The sequence below is a fragment of the Chenopodium album genome, chromosome 11 (assembly GCF_948465745.1).
Source record: "Chenopodium album chromosome 11, dcCheAlbu1.1, whole genome shotgun sequence".
NCBI lineage: Eukaryota > Viridiplantae > Streptophyta > Magnoliopsida > Caryophyllales > Amaranthaceae > Chenopodium > Chenopodium album.
In genome coordinates this window covers 59,444,840-59,466,521 of record NC_137844.1, presented here as the reverse complement: position 1 = coordinate 59,466,521, position 21,682 = coordinate 59,444,840, and the positions used below count along the sequence as shown (strand labels likewise).

The 21,682-nt window shown below is 31.5% G+C and overlaps 3 protein-coding genes across 3 annotated transcripts; all 3 read left to right on the top strand.

Annotated features, from left to right (window-relative positions):
- The first annotated feature begins 3,396 nt into the window (after positions 1 to 3,396).
- On the top strand, positions 3,397 to 4,787 carry LOC145567017 (non-specific lipid transfer protein GPI-anchored 9-like). Its single transcript, XM_081626249.1, has 3 exons — positions 3,397 to 3,712; positions 4,317 to 4,397; positions 4,581 to 4,787. The coding sequence occupies exons 1-3, from the start codon at positions 3,397 to 3,399 to the stop codon at positions 4,661 to 4,663; spliced, it is 480 nt and encodes a 159-aa protein (XP_081482375.1). The 3' UTR covers positions 4,664 to 4,787.
- Positions 4,788 to 7,474: 2,687 nt separating this feature from the next.
- Positions 7,475 to 8,025, top strand: LOC145567016 (non-specific lipid transfer protein GPI-anchored 9-like). Its single transcript, XM_081626248.1, has 2 exons — positions 7,475 to 7,799; positions 7,946 to 8,025. The coding sequence occupies exons 1-2, from the start codon at positions 7,475 to 7,477 to the stop codon at positions 8,023 to 8,025; spliced, it is 405 nt and encodes a 134-aa protein (XP_081482374.1).
- Positions 8,026 to 18,693: 10,668 nt separating this feature from the next.
- On the top strand, positions 18,694 to 21,516 carry LOC145569482 (non-specific lipid transfer protein GPI-anchored 9-like). Its single transcript, XM_081628826.1, has 3 exons — positions 18,694 to 19,086; positions 19,526 to 19,588; positions 21,214 to 21,516. Exons 1-3 carry the CDS (start codon positions 18,771 to 18,773, stop codon positions 21,324 to 21,326), a joined length of 492 nt encoding a protein of 163 aa, XP_081484952.1. The 5' UTR covers positions 18,694 to 18,770; the 3' UTR covers positions 21,327 to 21,516.
- The last annotated feature ends 166 nt before the right edge of the window (positions 21,517 to 21,682 follow it).

Sequence of the window (21,682 nt, the reverse complement as noted above, 5' to 3'; positions counted from 1 at the left end):
AACATATGCTTCAATATCATCATATAATTATATTTACATACTCACATTATATACACTTCATAAAGCTAGAGCTTTAAGAAAAAAGAGAGAGTAATTAAGAGATCGAATAAGCATGAAAATGATGAAGATGGTATTGTTTGCAATAATAATGTTGACAACAATATCAATTAGACCTTCTCTAGCACAAGACGATGAAGTCGAAAACACGGGGTGTTGGCTCAAAATATCGAGCTGCCTTGGTGACAATGATGTAGCATTGTGTTGTCCAATTATACAGCAAGAAATAGACGATGAAAGAGACTGCTTTTGTTTGATGAAAGAAACCGCGCTACAAAATGCAACTATTGATGCTTCCTTCTCTACCATCTTTACTTTTTGTGACATTTCTGGTTCTTTTCAGACCTTATGTCCTGATGGTATGTACAACCTCGCTCAATCTCCTTATTCCATCTCATAGCTAATGCATTTACTTGCGAAATAAGAAATAATAACTGATTTTGCTATTTTTGTTTATTATGAAGATTCTGATTCAAGCTCGGCTCCACTGGTGTCACCAGACTCTTCATCACCAAGTATTTACATCTCTATCTACAATTTTAAATACTACATCCGTTTCATATTATTCGCCATGATTTTACATAAAGTAGAGATCGAAAAAAAATGTCTAATCGTTGCAAATAATATGAAACGGAGGTAGTACTTCATTTTATTAGAGGATAGTCCAAATCTAATACAAAAATATGGAATCCAATGTTAAATCCAATATGAAATTTAGTAAATGTGATTAAAATCCGATTGTCATTCTTTAATACATGTGTGCTGGTCGTGTCATTCCTTAATACATGCAATCATGCATGATGATCATGTTACATTAATATATATATATATATATATATATATATATATATATATATATATATATATATATATATATATATATATATATATATATATATATATATATATATATATATATATATATATATATATATATATATATGCATATGCTTGTAAGTTGTAAGTTTTGTCATGTAATCAAATTATTTACTTACTTCGATCCACTAATAAATTAAGTTTACTATTTTGAATTGATTTTGAAGGCGGCTCTATACCAACCTCAGCTCCAGTAGAAGATCCCTCACCACCAAGTATGTGTTATTTATTCATATGTGAATTAATTACTTATTTTCATATGAAGATTTTGTCATTAATAAGATGAGTTAATCAGTTCTACTATGTTGGTCTAGTACTCCGTATAAAGCTTTATATATATATATATATATATATATATATATATATATATATATATATATATATATATATATATACGACATACGTATTATTTAAGTGGCATGTACTAATATACATAGCGTTTCTAATTTTTGAAGGTCCTACTTCTACAACTTCTACCCCTGCTACCGACGTATCAACTACCTCACCAGATGAGGCACTACCACCTGGTAATTTCTTGGTTTGATGCATCATTAATTAAACCATTTTATCTTTCAATGAGTATGAATTTTTACTTACTACCCTACTTGTATATTCATAACAATGTTATAATTAGTGTATACATTTAGGGTTTTTCATTATCCCTTGGCTAGTAGTATCTATCATTCATTCATTTGTCTAGGAGAACAAATTAAGCTTTATATCATACCATATAGGTAATGTGTACCAAAATAATTATCTTTATTATTATTACTCGTATCACAACATATAATATAGAGGAGAACTAAAAAAGTTAGAAGAAAGGCGAGATAATATAATTAAGCTCTCAGACCTCAAAGTCCAAAGTTAAGGCTAGTGGTGCTTGTACGTTTTCATTTAACCAATGGATCATATTATAATTTATCCGTGGTAACCAAACAAAGCTTTGTCTAGTGATAATGTAAAAAAAAAACATATCATGCATGCGAGGTATATTTTGATTTATTTTTTATGTACAACAAATAAACAGGTGTTGGCGAATGTTGGTCAAAGATATCAACTTGTACCGATTCGAAGTCTGAGAGTGAAATATCAGAGTGTTGTCCCGTTGTTGAACAAGTAGTAACAGATGAAAGTGAGTGCTTCTGTGCTGGTGCCAAGATCGCTGTTCTTGATGATCCTTCAAATGCCGACACTTTTGATCAGTATTTGACGCTTTGTAAAATCAGTGAATCTCTCGACACATTATGCCCTAGTACGAATAGCAGTACCACAGGAAGTCGGATTCCAAAGAAGACGAAGACCGGCCTAAACATAAGTGGAAGTAACAACAATAATATTGCACATGTAGTTGGATTACTACCTAGTTCACTCTTGATTATTTTCGCAATAACTTACTTGATTTAAATAACTATGATATCTTGATTTGAATCTTTGTATTTTCAAGAGTTATGATTTGTTCACGCATTTGTTTTCGATCACTTGTTTTTAATAAATACTACATCCACATGATTGTGAAAGATTTTGTGCTTAATTGTGAAGGCTTGAGTTTGAGGTGGGTTATAAAATAGAGATCATAAATTTCACACTTTAATTTGAGCATTTTTAAATGGACATCAAAAATTTACTAAGAATAGTATTATTATTAATATCTTATAATGTAGCTAATTAAATTAAAGACTGCTTTTTTACTTTCATTATTACTCCAATATGTCATTTATCTTCATTTGTATAAATTGTAAAAGTATTATGTACCCATACGATGGTTATTGATCTGATCTACGTGAAACTCATGAGGATATGAGTTGGTTCCAACTGTTTATTTTGATGGAAAATATTTTCCAGGAAAATGATGTCTAAAAAAGATACGTGATCAAGTTAATATTGCAGCCAAAAAAAAAAAAAAAAATTGGGGCAAAAGCCTAGTCACCGGAGTATATATATAACCATATCCTAAGATTTCAACTTCATACATGATGAGCTGTGAACATGGTATACTTAGTTGTTAAACATAATCAATTGTTAAATTATCTTAATATATATATATCATTAAATTTATCAATTAATTACTCCTTAATTAGTACTACATGAAAATTTCTCAAATTACAGTTAATAACGAAGTTCATGTGATGTATTTAGTTAGTGGCCAACATGTTACAGCTATATACTACAGATCAAATTACACCTTGGCTTAAAATTGCCAGGTCCTATAATAATCTGATCAATGATATCTTAATAAATCTGCTACATTCCAAGATTAATCCTATATATACAACCAATCCAAACCTCTGATCTTCAACAAATTAAACATATTTTCCAAAAATTATCTTGTCTAACATAATCCATTTGCACAATAAATAGCCCAAAAAAAAAAATCAAATTCATATATTAGTACACCACCTAGCTATCTTACAAACCCAAAAAACAATAAAGTTTTTTCCATCCTAGTAGAGATCATATAATAAAATGGCATTTGAGAAGGTGATGATGATCATGGTAGTTTTCGCGGTAATGTTGGTGTCTACACATGCTCAAGATCCAACCAGCACGTCGTGCATTCAAGCGTTGATGCCTTGCGCGCAGTTCATCAATGCCACTACCAATCCACCACCAATGTGTTGCGGCCCTCTTAAGGAGGCGTTCAAAACACAGGTGCCATGCCTTTGTTCTATTTTCGAGAACCCTGAACTTGCCACCGCTTCTAATATCAATATGACCCAGGCCATGGAGCTCCCAATCAAATGTGGCATTAAAAATATTGATACCAGCGTTTGTAAAAAAGGTAATATTCTTATTGTTTTATATATATGGCTATTAAAATTATAATGCAACTAGTTGTACAAGTCCTTAAGAGTTTGAGTAATTAATTTTTACATAAGTTTTCGATTTGTTGTACCCTTTGTCCCTTTGATCTTATAATGTTGTTTTTAAAGGTCATAAAAAAAGAATGAAAAATAATTTTGACATATTGATCAAATTTGTTAGAAATATAATGTAAAATCATTAAAATTTCTAATAGCTAGTCTTTCCAATTTAATGGTAAAAGTTGTAGTTTGTTGGCAAACATGCAAGCCAAAGTGGAACGTACAACTAGAAAGCAGAGGAATTATTATTTTAATTTTTTATATGTACCCTCATTTCTAAAATAATATCCTTGTTTTGACTTTACACGGTCTTTAAAATATATTTTTTATCATCCGTATATTTTATTATACGAAGTTTATAAACAAAAACCATACACGCAAAAATTTGTTACTAAATTGTAGCGAATCTAATAATATCTTGTATGACCTTTTTTTTTATTCTCTCGTAATTCTCAAACATTTTATTCCTTTCATGACTTTGAACAAAAGTTTAATTTATTTACAATTTATTCGTATTTATAGTACAAGGAGCAGGACCAGCTAAATCTCCAGTAGCCGGTGGTGAAACTACAACTTCATCTGAATCATCTCCAAGTCCCACAGGTAATTACTACATTTTTAAGATTTCTTTTAGTAATTCTATTCAAAATAATCAGGATTCAAAACTAATATAGACGTACTTTTCACCTCGTATTAGTTGCCACATACGTATCTCTATATTAATCCAATCGAAGTAAATTGAAATAATTAACTAGTTATTGAAATTCATCTTAATTAATCTTGCAGGAAAGAGTGCTGCAAACATCGTTAAACGAGCGGGACCAATTTCTAGTTTGATGTTGGTATTGGCGGGATTAATGTTCTATTAGGAACATCTACAATCCCAACTGGGATACACATATATAATTCTTGATTAATGACACTTTTATTAGTGTAACTACTCTACTACTCGTAATAATATCCGTGTTCATATATCGTATGGAGAACGGAGTTTTTTTTTTTTTTTTTTTTTTTTTTTTTTTTTTTTTTTTTTTTGAGATTGTATTATTGGATTGATGATTTCGATCTCTTCAATTGGTAACATTGAGGTTGGATTGTATTGGATTGGTGGTTACATGCAATTCTTTTTCGAATTTCACGAATAAATTCTATATTGTTCGAAATTTATATTACTACCACATTGCTATGATAAACCTCACAAGTCATAATTTGCATATCATCGATAAAAATTTATATTATCCTTTTGTACGTATTAGTACATATATAATTTGAACATAGTCATTAAAATTGATCTCATACGCCCTTTAATTTTTATGCTCATAGTAAGAGAAATAAAAAAAAATAAAAAAAAAATCTACTTTTTTTTCGAATAACTAAATACACTCTATGTCTCCGTAATACATTTCATAGTAAATAACTACGAAATGTGTCAATATGAAGAATGGGAACTCAATTTAACCAAACTCAACCATTTAACTATCACTTTGCTCCAAATTAAAAGATTTCAAAGCATTATTATCCCCAAAATAGTACAACTAATTTTCAAATTAACAATATTTTCTCTCATTTCTATTTCCTTACCAAGTTACCAGTCACAACATCATGCATGCACCTTCACTGAGTCACAACATCATGCACCTTCATTTCTATTTCCTTACCAGTCAAAATATCAAATCATATTTGTTGTTCAAAGTCTTATATCTATAAAATCATTGAGTTGAATATACCTAGCTAGCTTTAATTTTCTATAAAAATCAACTACAACTTGTACAGTTGTATACCAAGTATATAGGATATATATATTAAGGTCACATTTTAAAAGCAGTTGAATTAGTACTAGTAGTACGTATACATTGTACTTCGTAATATTCAAGGGAATATCCAAGCCAAGTTATTACCTACTACTTTGTCAAAAAAAAAGTTATTACCTACTATTACTCGTACATTGAAAACAATAACATTATTGTACGAGTACCATTTTTTACTGCCACCATACGAAGGTGATGATGAGTACATGCGTGATAACAGAAATGTTTAAGGATACTTCGTATATATAGCCTCCCTAGATTAGCTCTTGCGATTAATTTTTATATATTTCTTGAAGACATTATTTGCGCAGACTTGGTATTTTGGTAAAGCCATTATAAGATCAAACAAGCTATGACATTAATATATGAGGAGAATAATTTTATTTAGCCAGACATATGTGATAAAGGATATACATAGAATATTCTCCTCTACCTTAAGTTTAGGATATATTTTGTATAAAAATATTTTTATGATATCTTTACCTATCTTGTTAATTACTCCGTCTGTTCCTATTTTTTTTTTTTTTTTTTGCCCCATTGCAAATAATGAGGTCAAACTTCAACAATTTTGACTATAAATTTCCATTAATCGGTAATAGGTAATATAGTCATGCGGGGTTTTGTTGGATTCATCTCATTGTATATTTTCATTAATATCAAGTTTATTTTTATAATTTTTATGCGGATAGAAAGAAAATTACTAACATTATGAAACGGGGGTATACTCCCTTGGTATCTCTCTCCATATATATATACTCCCTCAGTATCTCTCTACATAAATGATAAAACTATTATTATGTAAATAAAGTTTGCTAAATTAGTCACGATAATGTATATTTATAAGTCTGTAATATCAAATTTTTATTATTAATTTTACTGAATGACAATATAGAGTATAAAATATATTAATGGTTAGAATTATGCATCAATTGGCAGGTGTATAAGTCAAACCGATGCACTTAATTTAGATAATAAAGAGGGAATATTTAGTAAAATTGACATGAGAATTAGTGTTTTAGTTCTAACTAATTATATTCCATCTCATATATTCATACAACCCGTTGTACCTTATTAGGTACATATGACAATCAATGTTAGTCTTAGGCTTAAGTTTTCATATCGCAAGATATAGACAAGGGGACAAAGAAATTATCTTGGTTGTAATATTGTACACGATGTACAACCGGGTTACCATACATGTCCTACCTCTTCTAAGTAGATGGGAAGGACAATTTCGAGATGAGAATTTTAATGGGACAACAGATCCGAACTGCCACCACTAATACTTAATACTTGTATAAGAATTAAAATTATTCTCATCCTAGCCGTTACAAAATAAAATAGAGAATAATGGGAAACTGTATTTATAATTATGTTGAATGGGATTCATCCGTTTAACCATTCAACCATCTCAAAAACAACTTGCTATTTAAAGAATTGCATACTTAATTATATACGAATAACATACTTCGTATTACAAATTTACAACACTAATCGAGAAGGTCAACTAGCTTAGACGTTAACTCTTAAGGGAGTTTCTTTTTTAAAATAATAAAGCACTTACATGTTGTATTTTAATTATTTGAAAGATGGAAAACAAAAAAAAGGTCAATCATATATTTTCCAAAATACATTAAGCTCAAATGTATAACTAAGAAAACTCCATTCATCATCATGCACTACAAATCAAACAAATAATAAAAATGACTTTTTATATTTAATAAGCTACTTACATACATACATACCCAAATAATAAGTCTATAAATAGAAATCAGAATTTGAGTATAAAATTTAACAAACACGTAAACAAATAAAATACATACTTCAATTCGTATATTGTCAAGCTATTTACGAATTACTTAAGAAAAGAAAATGAGCAAAGTGTTGTGCTTGGCTGCTTTGATGGTGGTGCTAGTTGTATCAACACCGCTAGCGACACGAGCACAAGATGAAGTTGATGTACCAGATTGTGTTATGGAGCTCGATCCTTGTGGCCCGTTCGTTAACTCGACAACCGCCGTGCCACCCGCCGCATGTTGCCAACCCCTAGAGATGGTGATTAAAAATGATCTCCCTTGTCTTTGTACCATCTTTAGCAGCATTGAGATAATCCAGACTTTGAGTCTCAATGTTACGGAGGCACTTACTCTACCACAACGTTGTGACATCCAATTTGATATACTTGCTCAATGTGAAGGTAACTTCCTCCAAATTAATCTACTTGCTAGTATTTATGTACAGTATATATATCGTTGAAAGTTGAAATAATGTGACAATTGATTTATTATGAAACAAAACATGCAATGATTCGTTGCTGATGTGGTATTGTTTTTCTAACAACAGCGCTAGCTATGGCTCCATCAATGTCCCCAGCTACAGCTCCAACTTCAGGTTTGAAATTATGTCTTTTTACATTATTGTGATTTTCATTTCGTCTTGATATAAATTAATTATTTATAGATTTATTATCTTGGTAAGAAATTAATTGTACTTTTTAGTTTCAATTGACCTTACATACCCTAGCAGTTTAATGATATAAGGTGCGTGCGATTTTGGAGGTTTCATACCCTAGCAGTCTAAAGTTTAATCAATGACGTTTATTGGGATTGTTTTTTATTAAGAAAAATAAATACTTGGTATACGTTTAATCAATAAGACACTTAATTATAAGAGGGTAACTTTAACAATATTATGATAACTTTATCCCTTTAATGGTAACTTTTAATTTGTAATGAGATCGATTGTATTTTAAAGTGTAATCTCTAATAGATACTCCCTCCGTCCCCTATTGATAGTCCCTTATGGGCATTTTTCACGGGAATTAATAAACACAAATAAGAATAGTAAAAGTACATTGAAAAAGTAAATTGGCATTGGGTATGCAAAAAAGTAGAGAGAGAAAGTAATAAAAATACATGGGAAAACAAATTTACATGAGAAATTTAAATTTGCACAAATATTGTTGCAAATTGGAGGGAATTTTGGTAAAAAATTAATATTAATGATTGTTGGAAAAAACAAATGGAGTGAACATTTTGGGACTAAAATTTGCTCATAAGGGACTATCATTTAGGGACGGAGGGATTACATGTTATGAAGGCTAAATATGATTGATTTATACATTATAAATGTTTTTTAAGGGTAAAATTAATCTTCAAAAAAAGATAACTTTTGTACTCCCTTCGTCCCTATTTGATAGTCACTTATTCCATTTTTGGTGCTCCAAATGTTAGTCACATTTGCTTTTTTCAAGTATTATTAATATTAATTTTTTACCAAAATTTTCTCCAATTTGCAAAAATATTTGTACAAATTTAACTTTCCCATGTACTTTAATTACTTTCTCTCTCTACTTTTTGCATACCCAATGTAAATTTACTTTTTCAATGTATTTTTGCTACTTCTTATTCATGTTTATTAATTCCCGTGAAAATTTCCCAAAAATGACTATCAAATAGGGACGGGGGGCTATTATATAAGGACAACTTTAACTCGTCTTACTATAATTTAATGAAAGTCCACCCCAATTAAAAATTTGTGTAATCAATAACATTCAAGCAAGATGCATTTATACAATTATCAATTTGTCAATTTTCACTAAATATATTTTCCTTTTTTTCTTTTTTTTTTCTAAATAACATATTTTTCATTGTTTTGGTGAGGGACTTATTTAGATTAATGTTATAATTGTACATGAAATTAATTGGCATTAAAACTTTTGTAGGTATGGACTAAGGAAAGTCAGTTGGGTCAATAACATTGCTTGGACTGGATCAGGTGTTTGGGTTTTATTCTTCTTATGTGTTCTTTTGAGGGCCTGTGGGCCTAGGTCCTTTTAATCTTTCTTCAATACGTGTTTTCTGTATTGAATTATTGCTTATTTCTGCTCACCCAATAAAAGGGAAAAAATTGCATAATTGCTCCATGAGACCATGATGCTCTTTGTAATTTAAGTACTTCATTAAGTTAAAAACGCTATTGTGTTGTGATTTTAAAATGCTTTCCCCTTTTATTTTATTTTTTATGAGAAGTTGTAACAAATTTTTTTTTTTAAAAAAAAATCCCTAAAATAAAGTTCTCTTACAATCTATTATTACCTCAATGGGCTCAATCACATATAACATCATATACCAACAAGAGTTGGCTCAAGTGGTAATGTCGCTTAAGGGAAGTCTCGAGTTCGAGCCTCACCTTATGCAGAAACTCTTGTTAGGATAATCACCCACCATAAGCCAAGTGTAAGTGCGATCCGGGTCATATCCAGATGTAGTCGAATCTAAATTCTGATAAACTAGGTGGGCCTCCTACAAAAATATAAAACATCATACAAGCAAGATGCCAACAAGCATTTAGATTGAACCATTAGATGATCCATAACATATCTTTAAATTGCACATACTAAGGTACGGTCTAATAGTATTAACGAGGCAATAAGTAATACAATAATGGTACTAAAATACCTTAAGAACATTTTGCAGTACAGTGTACTATCTTAGATACAGAGTTGAGTAAGAGTTAAGTTTTGACTATTTTTAAAATGAAGTGAAGGAAAAATCAAAATTGGTATCGTGTCATCCTTAGGTCAAACTTCCATGCATTAATTAGGTCCATACCTAGGCTAAATTTCATCTCAACTAGGCAGGTCGCGCCAATAGACCGCTTGATAATTTCTACGTTTCATCTCCAACTAGGTAGGTCATGCTTCCGCCAAGTTTTTTAAAAAGACATGCGCAACCCATTGTCATGAGGTTAGGCACTTAGGCCATATTTCAAAATTGACGTCCAAGAGTACAGTTGCCAGCGTGCCAACTCGTCCTATGCCAAATTTACTCATGAAGTGTTTAAAAAGATATAAATTCTCCCCAATATTTTCACTTATTTCTATTTTCTTACCAATCACAACAAAAAAAGTTCACGCCAATAATTACTCTCGTAATTAACGACAATAACAAGTGTTCATTCGTACTTTTAAATGTCATTTTGGTAAAATATTGCACCAATATGAATTTAAAAGTACCAATAATTTTATTGGTATTTTTTTACTCGTATCGTTTTTTGGTACAATTATTATATTAACATAACATGAGATTTAAAAGTACCAACGGACACTTATTAATTAAGTTAAAATTGTCATTAATGACAAGAGTTATTATTCATGTGTTTTATTCATCTGATTTTTACTTATCAGAACTGATCTTATCTAATCTAAACTTATCTGAAATTACTTGAATTTATTGGACCTTATTTTAGTTGTAATTTAATTGTACTTGGGTAATCCTTATCAGAACTTATTTTCCTAAACTTAAACTTAAAAGAACTTATCTGAACTTATTACACCTGAAATAAGTGAAAATAAGTTGAACTAAACAGGCACTTAACTTACACAACCTCGTCACAACATTATGCACCTTCATTCCTCATCATAACTTAGACAACATATTATCTATGGAGTATAACATCATCATTGAGTTGAATACCTAGTTTTTTCGCCGAATGGTGGGCAGAAATATAACTATAAAATTATCAACTACGACTAGTAGAGTTGTATATGAAGTTTTTTTTAGGAGGGGGTTGGTAAGGAGAAGGATTAGGTCAAAACCTCTCATAGGTCTAATCGGCCCGGATTATCGGGTGAGACACTTTGGGAATGGGGGAAATTAAAAAGATTATCGGACTGGGCACTTTGGGAATGAGTAAAATTAAAGGGTTATCAGGCTAGGCACTTTGGGAATGAGAGACATGGGTGATGAGAGAGAAAGCACGGTGAGATAAGTGGTGGTTGTGGGTGATGATGAGAGAGGAAAAAAAATAGAGAAAGAGGAAGAAAGGTGGGGGTTATAATAAGAGTATCAGTGTCTATTCACTTAGAATGTTGGCGGTGTTGATAGAAATTGTTTGCGGTGTTTAACTCTCGAGAAATGAATCCCCACCTCAAAGTGCCTCTAGTGGAGTTTGATCCCACAATCTCTTAATTATGAGATGCAAACTTTTTCACTACACCAAGCCTTGTACGTTTGGTTATTGCTAAGTACTCCTTCCGTCCCTAACTTATTGTTTGCACCATTTGACCCCAAAAAGTGAGTCCACATGGTACAAACAAAAGGGGACTAAGGGAGTATATATGATGCTCATTTTTTGAAAATAATTGAATTAGTAGTTACTAGTATGTATACCGTACATTGGACTTTGTAATATATATACTACTCCCTTCGTCTTTGATATTTGCTCCATTTTTTTTTAAACTTTTCACAGTCTACAAAATGTGTTTTAAAACGGTTTTATCTCCTTTTTCATACATATAAAAATTATAAAAACTAGATATTAATCAAATAATACCTCCTATTTTTTTTAGTTGCAACTTTGGAGTATTATTTGAGAGATATAAAATATTCCAAAGTTGCAACTAAAAAAAATCGGGGGTAGTATAAAATAAGATGTCCTACAAAATCTCACATGACTATATATATTATCGTATCTCTTACAGATTAATAAAATTTTATGGTAAAAGACTTTAAAATTTGACCCATATTTTTTTTAATGGGCACAAATAACGGGATTGAGGGAGTAATATATTAGGGAATATCCTAATTTAACCAACTTATTAGCTGCTACTACTCGTGGACTGAAAAAATAACAATAATGTCATAATGATGTATTTGTATTATTTTTTACTGCCACCATAAATGAAGGTGGTGAGTACATGCGTGATAACAGAAATATTCAAGGATACTTCATATATATAGCCTCCCTAGATTGGCTCTTGCGATTAATTTTTCTATATTTCTTGAAGACATTATTTGCCCAGACTTGGTAAGCCATTAAATCAGACTAGCTATTACATTAATACATAAGGGAAATAATTTTAGCTAGATATGAACCGGCCTTCATCTTGACAGCAAGGTTACATTCTAAAGGATTTCATTTTTCAAACAAGTTGAAGATTTATACGTCTATATCTCTTTCTGTAAATGCATCATTTTGATTTTGCGCTCTTCACTTATCAATTTTGACTTGATTTTATTCTTTATACGATTATTATTTTATAGTATAAATGATCTATGACAAAAGTTGTTATATGAAAAGTTTGCTAAATTAGTGCAATAACATATGTACATGTCCATAATTACAACTTTTTACATAATTTTACTAATTGACAATAATCAAAGATCGATATAATGGTTAGAGCTGTGCTCTGTCATGTTTATAAGTCATATTAATGCACTTATTCAGATATATATGGGTTATTTATTAGTAAAAGTAACAAAAAAATTGGATTAGGTTTTGATTGGTTATAGTCCTCATACAACCGATTCACCGATTGTATCTTGTAAGTGCTCATATCAATACAAGATATAAGCATAAGGGCAAAAAAATAATCTTGACTATATTGTACACCATGTACAACCGGGTTACCATACATGTTCTTACTCTTCAATTCTAAGTAGATGGTATGGACAAGATCGAGATGAGAGTTTTATTAGGACAACATATTCGAACTACCTGCACCTTTGGTAATAATTAATATCTACTCCGAATAAGAAGTAAAATTATTCCATCTCATCCTAGCCTTTACAAAATAAAATAGAGAATAATAGGAATCTATTTTTATTAATATATGCTGATTACTGAATGGAAATTATTCGTTCAACCTGAACCATTCAACTATATTAAAACAACTTGCTATTAAAAGAAGTATATACGTAAAAATAAAAGTATAATATACGTCAGTACTAATCGAGAAGGTCAAATAGCTAGATGTTAACTCGATCTCAAGGGAGGTTCTTTCCAAATATAATTAAGCATATACTTAGGCCCCGTTCTCTTTACCTTATTTTTGCTGAACTGAAATTATTTTTACTGAAATAAAATTATATTTGCTGAGCTTAAATTATTTTTACTAAACTTAAATTAATTTTACTGAACTGAAATTATTTTGTTGAACTGAAATTATTTTTACTGATTTTCTATTATAATTCTTCTTTAAGAAAATTGAATTTTACTGAACTGAAATTATTTTTACTGAACTGAACTTATTTTTACTGAACTGAAATTATTTTTACTTAATATTATTTTTTTAAGGTGAAGAGAACAGGGCCTTACATGTTGTATGTTTATAATTGAAAAGAAAAAAGATACAAGGTCAATCATATTTTCGAAAATACATGAAGCTCAAACTAATAATACCTAAGGAAACTTCATTCATCATGCACTACAAATCAAATAAATATCAAGAATTATTGTTTTTTATAATCAACAATACCCAAAAAAAAAAAAAAAAAAAAAAAAAAAAAAAAAGTCTATAAATAGAAATCAAAATGAGTACAAAATATAATAACAAACACGTAACAACAAATTAAACCAAATACATACTTGAAAAAAAAAAAACAAAATGAGTGAAGTGTTTTGCTTGGCTGCTTTGATGGTGGTGCTAGCGGTGTCAACACACTAGCGGCACGAGCACAAGATGGCACTGATTTACCAGATTGTGTAACAAAGCTCAACCCTTGTGGCCCATTCATTAACTCGACAACCGTCGTGCCACCAGCCACATGTTGCAAGCCCCTAGAGGTGGTGCTTAAGAATGATCTCACTTGTCTTTGTAACATCTTTAGCAGCATTGAGTTGATCCAGACCTTGAGTCTCAATATTACGGAGGCACTTACTCTACCACAACGTTGTAACCTCCAATTTGATATACTTGCTAAGTGTGAAGGTAATTAACTTTTTCCTAATGTATAAACTATAATCTAGTAGTAAGTACGTATATACTTCCTCCGTTCTATTAATATTGCAACAAGGAGGAAATTACGCATCCCAAGACACATTTTATATGCTAAATATCTATAATTGTGGAAGAGTAAAAATTATAAAAAGTTGATATTGTGAAAGTATTTTATGAGACGAATCCAACAAGATTTCACATGAATAGATTTTGCTTAACGTATAAATCATATTATATGGTCAAACAAGAGTGATGAATAGTACAAAAAGTCCATTGCTGCAATATTAATAGAACAAAAGATTGAGAAGAAGTATAATATATACGTTGTGGAAAGTTAAAATAATGTGACAATTAATTTATTAGGAAATAAAATATGCAACGGTTACTGTTGACCCTTATGAGGTTTTAATGATGATGTTAAGAATTGAGCAAACTTCCATCTAATAAGGATTTTCTAGTGTTGTGATGTTTGCAGGTTCAGTAAGCGTTGGGAGCTGAAGTAGGAACTAAGACAAAGGAACTTTAGAAGATCCATAAGGACAAGTAAAGACAGAAGAAGAGTTCCAGAAATGGAACTTCCCGAAGTTTCCTAACAGGAACTTCAAAACGGATTGTAACGACCTGGTTCCGGTGTAATGTTGGGGCAAGCCTCAACAACCAAGGATCCGTGCAAAGATCGAGATATCAACCGAAAAAGATGGACTTCATAACTTATAGTTGTATAAAAGATAAGTTTGCTTTATAGGTTGATGTAAACATGTTAATGGTTGTTATGCATGGAACTTATTAGAAATCAGATAAAGCTTGGCAAACTAATCAATTCGTAAAAGATAATTATAAGTTTTATGAAAAAGAATTTATTTGATTTTATCCTTTAAAATCTGATTTAACTCGATTTTATCTTTTTCATAAAATTCTATCTTTTAACTAAAACGAATTTGATAAAATTTGGTTTTCAAATAAAGCGAAATTAAATCTGTTTTGGTTTCGGTTTTAAAGAGATAAGATCAGGTTTCTGTTTAACTTATCTTATTTACGAAAACCTTACTTTATGAGCTGAGGAACCTCTATAAATATAGAAATAATTCAGCGAAGCAAAGCGAGAGTTTTAAGCGTGAAAACCACTTAGTGCTTAAGAGTAAGTTTGCCAAAGGTTTAAGCTTTATCATTTTGGTTTCGGGTTTCATGTGTAGCTTTCCATTTATGTGTTAGAGTGAGTCTTTGTGTTGTAATTGGTTTTGGGGTGAGATTGTGAATTCTCTTAAATTCACATTTGAGTGTAAGAGTTTGAATTCTCTAAAATTCAAGTGGTAGTGAGTCACCCCGAGTGTGTCTTGGGTTGCACAGTGGGAAAAGGGAACCTGAGTGTGTCTTAGGTCGAGAAAGGAACCTGAGTGTGTCTTAGGTCGAGAAAGGAACCTAAGTGTGTCTTGGGTTGAAAAAGGTGCCTGAGTGTGTCTTAGGTCTGATAGGATAGGTTCTTATCAATTAGCAAGTGTCCGTGGAGGAACTTGCAAAGCAAAGGTCTGTGTAATAGGTTGTACTAGGAGAGTTGTCTATTATAGTGGAATTTGTTTATAAGTCCCAATAGGGCCGAGGTTTTACTTCCAGCTAGGCACTGGATGGTTTCCTCGTAAAATTGCTGTGTGCTTTAAGTTCCTTTTGCGTTTTGTTTTTAATTTCCGCTTAAGTTTCGCGATTGGAACCTACTACTATTCACCACCCCCTCTCGTAGTAGTTCATCTAAACTAACAGTTACTGACGTGGTTATTGTTTTTCAAACAACAGCGCTAGCTAAGGCTCCATCAATGTCTCCGGCTGCAGCTCCAACTCCAGCTTTAGGTTTGAAGTTATATCTTTTTACATAATTGCGATTTTCATCTTTTCTTTGTCTTTATAACTAATTTATTTATGAATTTACGATACCATACCATCAAGATAGTTGTACTTTTTATGTTTTATTGACCCTTACTTACACTCACAGCTTAATTAAGAGATAAGGAACCTTGGCTTAGCTTTAGTAAAACTAAGTTGTTCATGATTTTAGAGGTTAGATTTGGTATATAAATACAAAATACTGGCTTTAGGAACCTACTTATTAATAAAAAAAATAAAAAAAATAAAATGTTTTTCTTTTTTAAATAATAATTTTTTTTTTTTTTGACAATAAAATAATAAAATGTTAAGAACTATAAAATTACATGAAATTGATTGGCATTAAAAATTTTGTAATTATGGACTAAGGAAAGTGAGCTGGGTCAATAACATCGCTTGAACTGGATCAAATGTTTGGGCTTTTTCTTGCTTTTGTGAAACTTTGATGTTTCTATTGAGGGCCTGTGGACCTGGGTCCTTTCTCCTTTTAATCTTTCTTTAATTTCTTTTCTGTATTGTAAATAAAAGGGAAATAATTGCATAATTATTTCTCCATTCTGCTAGCTCTTTGTAATTTAAGTACTTTATTAATTTAAAAACGGTATTGTATTGTAATTTAAAAATACTTTTTTTGTTAATGAGTCAAATCATCATACAAGCAATTATATTGAACCATTAGACGATCCAACGACGTATCTTTAAACAGTACATACCAAGGTAATAGTATTAGTGCAATGGTTTTTGCACTATCTTAGATATGTAGCTGACCAAGAGTTTAGTCATGCAAATCTACAAGTTCTTTAAAATGAGTGAAGGAAAAATCAAAATTGGTAATCGTGCCTTCCTTAGGTTGAACTTCCATGCATTAATTTGGTCCATACCTAGCCAACATTTCATCTCTAAATAGGTCACGTTCACAAATCGCTTATAATAAATTCTAATTTTTGTTAACTTTAAAAATAAAAGCGGTACCATGATGGCCTTGATCGGCATTGATTCATCACACTTCTGCCAATATTTAAAACTTGATATCTATGCACAACTCATTATCATGTTAAGTTAAGCAATATTTAAAAAATGACGTCCATGAATTGCTCACGTGCTAGTTTGACCTATGCCAAATTTACCCAAGTAGCGCTTAGAAATCAATAAATTCTCACTAATACATATATTTATTAGTTTGTCCTAGGTGTGTACTAAAACTACTAATTTCTAGATATATCATATGTATGTGATCTGCTCATTGTGACATTGTTGAAGGACAATTGAATTATACAAAGAAGACAGATTCATGTTCATGTTGTGATCTTAATTTTCACATCCTCTTACAAGTCATAATAATTTGCACCATGTGCTAACTCAAATTGGTCCTACCCTCCATGTCTACATTATTAGATAGATACAAAACAAAATGTGTCACTAAATCAAATTACTTACATAATTTGTCGATTAATCTAACCATCTACTATACGATTCATACTATAAGCTCTATCAAGATTTTATAATAAAAAATTCAAGTCAAGCCTAAACTCTACTCATGCTAAACTCACTCATCTAGATATTTGTTACTAATAATTAATTGGCAAATTTTCCGTTTTTCATAATAACAAGATATAAAACAATTTAATTTCCTATTTATGTGACCTACTCATTAAATCATTTTGAGATAGGCTTGAATCAATAACAAATAGTGATTAAAGTTTAATATTCAAAGTACAAAAAAAAAAAAAAAAATACATTTATGTATGTGATATTGTGATCTACTCCTTAAATCATTTCAAGATAGACTTAAATCAGTAACAAAATGTGGTTAAACTTCAATTTTTAAAATTACTCCTTATCTTTTAAACAAATGGTATAACACGGTACAAAATTACAAACACAAATTTTATATATGGCTGGCCACACCGTATGACCAACCATAAGGGGTTACTTTGTTAGTGTAATGGGTTTACTTGGTTAGTGTTAAACGGGTTACTTCGTCGGCGATATAGGGTTACTCGGTCAGTGTTATAATGATTATTCGGTCAGTATTATAGGGGTTACTTTTAGTCTATATTATAGGGGTTACGTACTTTGCTCTTTTATAAGTGGTTACACGATGTGGCGACCACATACAAGATGGGTTGAATTATAAAATACTACTCCGTATTACAGAGTATAATACTATAATACTTACCTCCATTTTTTTTAGCTGACACGTATTCCTGTTTAGGAAGTTTTTTTTAGTTTACACATTTTCTTTTTGGATAAGTTTTATACCTTGTATTTACTAGTTACTCCACTTGCTTTATCGTTTATCTCTCACTCTCTCTCCTCTCTTTAACATATGTGCCTAAATCAAACGCTTTAACTAAATAAAAATGGAGAAAATATAAGATAAGCACACACATTTTGTCATTTCGAGATAGACTTGTTGAAACCTAATTAGATATGTTCCAAAAAAATCCTCTAAACAAAGACACTATAAAACCTAACCTAAACTAAAGTTAAATGGTTAAGCCCCCGTGAGTCCGTGAGATAAAATCATTCCAAGTAAAAAACAAAAGGGAACAAACAATCCTTTAGAAAATGGGTAAATTGTCGGTGGTGGTGGTTTTACTGGCGGCGCTAGTAGCGTGCACGGCGGCGCAAGGGTCGGACGGAATACCCTCGTGCGCGACAAAGCTAGCGCCGTGTTTCTCTTACTTGAACGCCACCAAAACACCCGATACAAGCTGTTGTACTCCACTCAAAGAAGCCGTAACAAAAGAAAGAAAATGTCTTTGCGATATTTATAATAATCCTACTTTAATTCAGGCTTTTCATATTAATGTTACTCAAGCTCTTAATCTCATCACTCTTTGTCATGTTAATACTGTCAAAGATCCCAGCACCTTTTGCAAAGGTTGGTTATAGTTTGATTTGCTTTATTATTTTTGTTCTTTTTGTTTTAGATTTTTCTATTGGGTTTTGTCATTTATAATTTTCCCTTGATTTTGGTTTGAAAGTTTTGATTTTGGTTGGGTTTCTTTAAAAAAAATATAATTTAAGTAGTATTAGTGTGAAATTACTGTTTAAGTTCCAATTAAATTATTCAATTAGTATCAAAATTGTTCTTGTAAATTTCGATGTTTTGGATTTAAAATGTTAGTGGGTTTTGATTTGGATTTTGGTATGCAATCGATGATTCAAGTAGTATTAGTGTGAATATACTGTTGATTTCATGATTTGCAATCCTATAGTCTAATTACTCGTATTATTGGATTTGTATTATTGATTAATTTATTTTGAGTACTTTTGAATGTGTGATAATTATTTTTAAAATTTTTAACCCTTTTGTTCAGATTTAGCCCAAGCCCCATCTCCATTTTCTTCGCCTGCCACTGGATCAACCCCAACTCCTCCAGGTAAAAAAGCTTCATTTTTGGAATGGCCTTTTGAAATTTGATTTTTCTTAGTTTCTATTTTTGGTTTATTACATTGTGTGTGTGACAAATGACAATAATACTAGTTACAAAACTGAGTGCTTTTTTGGATTGATACATTGTGTCTGTGACAAATTGGGAAGAAAAATAAATGGGGATGGTGAATTTTTGGTGGTTGTGAAGTGGGTGGAGGGTTTGTTTTGATATCTTGTTTTGGATAAAGTTTTAATTGAGGCGTCGACATAAGTTTAGCTGGATTTGTTGTATATAACTTTGGTTCGTAGCCAATTGTTGCCCGAATTTGTCAAACTTGGGACATTTGGCCTCTAAAGACCGACCCTTGTTGAGGTTGTAGTACTTTGTTTACAAGGGACTAATTGCACACTTCAAAAAAAGTGCTTCCATTCCACTTGAAGACCTTTTCTAGCACCTTAGCTTAGGTAAAGGAACCTTAGCTTCTCCTTATGTTAAGCATTTAACATGCGTGTTTGAAAATTGTTGAGCTACTTCGTAAGCAGAATTATTCTAGATTGCTGTCTGTCTATCCTAAGTACCTTTTATGATGCCAATTGAATCATTGGTGTCATGAAGAAAGAATAAGGATATTGGTGTTTACTTAGACTGTCAGTACTCAGGACTTCGCTATCAATTTTCCAATATTTGATAGGTTTGTACTTTGTAATCTTATTTGATTGAAAGAGGAGGGGGGGATTAAAGGTGATACTACTCCCTAAGATGAATAATCATTATAATCAGCCAGTTGCGATTAGCAAGATGGTTTACTAGCCCAGCCCTTTCAGCAATATCCCAGCAATGGAAAGCTGGAGGCCACACTGGCACATTGCCCTCTTTCTCCCACTGTTTACTCATCTCTGTTGCATGGTATTCTTTTTTTTCTCCTCGAATGCATTTGACAAGAATGAACAATGATAATAGTTTGAGAAATATTTTATTTTCATGAACAATCTGACTGGGTACAACCTAGTCAAGACCAAGGGGAGGGCAAAACCCCCTTCCCCGAGACTAACATAAACTAGCAGAAACACCTGTTAATAACCACTAATATTAAAATCACTATACCTATATCTGAAGCTGTTTGCATTGCTCATTTGCTCCTAAAGTAGTCCATCTGAACACTACTGAAGTTAGCGGTCTGCATTCAGTCAAAGCCATTGCTTGATCTGCTGCATTAACTGAGCTTTGTAATAACATTGAAAGAACATATGTGGAATTGATTCAGGTCTTTCAGGGCCATTCACACATATAGTGTAGAGTTGAACATGTAAAATGCTCTTTGATGGTTACAAACAGGCAAACACCCCCCCCCCCCCCCCCCCCCACACACACACACACCCACTCTTTTTCCTCCAAAAGGGAACAATATTATGAACTAAAAGGGGTGATTTCTTTTCCATTTGGTCATGTGGTGAGATTATGTTGATGGGTTTTGATGTTAATTTTATTTGGTAGCATGACCAACCTCTGCATATATGCTTTGTAGCAAGTTTGGTACTGGTAGATAGGAAAGCCTTTATACATTAATTTGCATGAAACCCGTGTAATTTGGACGTACTAAACTAAGCTAACCATCTGATCAATATTTGCAGGGAGCGCGTCTACAAGCAGTCCTCCTGGCAATGCTGCCCCTAAGATCACAGGGGCTGGTTCGGTTGGAATAGTTTCTATCTTACTTATGTTTGGAGCATATACAATGTTTTAGTATTGTGCTTTTCTGCTCTTTTGATATCTTTAATTAACTTGTGTAATCTAGAAATTATTCCATGATGATCATAATCATCATATCATTATTGTGTAAGACATCAATTCTGATGAGGCCATTCAGTGTTTGAACATTTTCCTGAGTATCTAATTAATTTTTAAGTGCTTTCTTTCATCACAATTTGATGTTATACCTGGGTATTGTCTAATCCCGTGATTGATTCATTGACCTTGATAAAATTGTAATTTGTTATAACAGTGCAGTCTCTTAAAATCATACTCATGGTTTGGAACATTGCTTAAGCTGAAAGAATTGCAGTTGGCATAGATAAGTTGAAATCTCTACCAAATACTCTT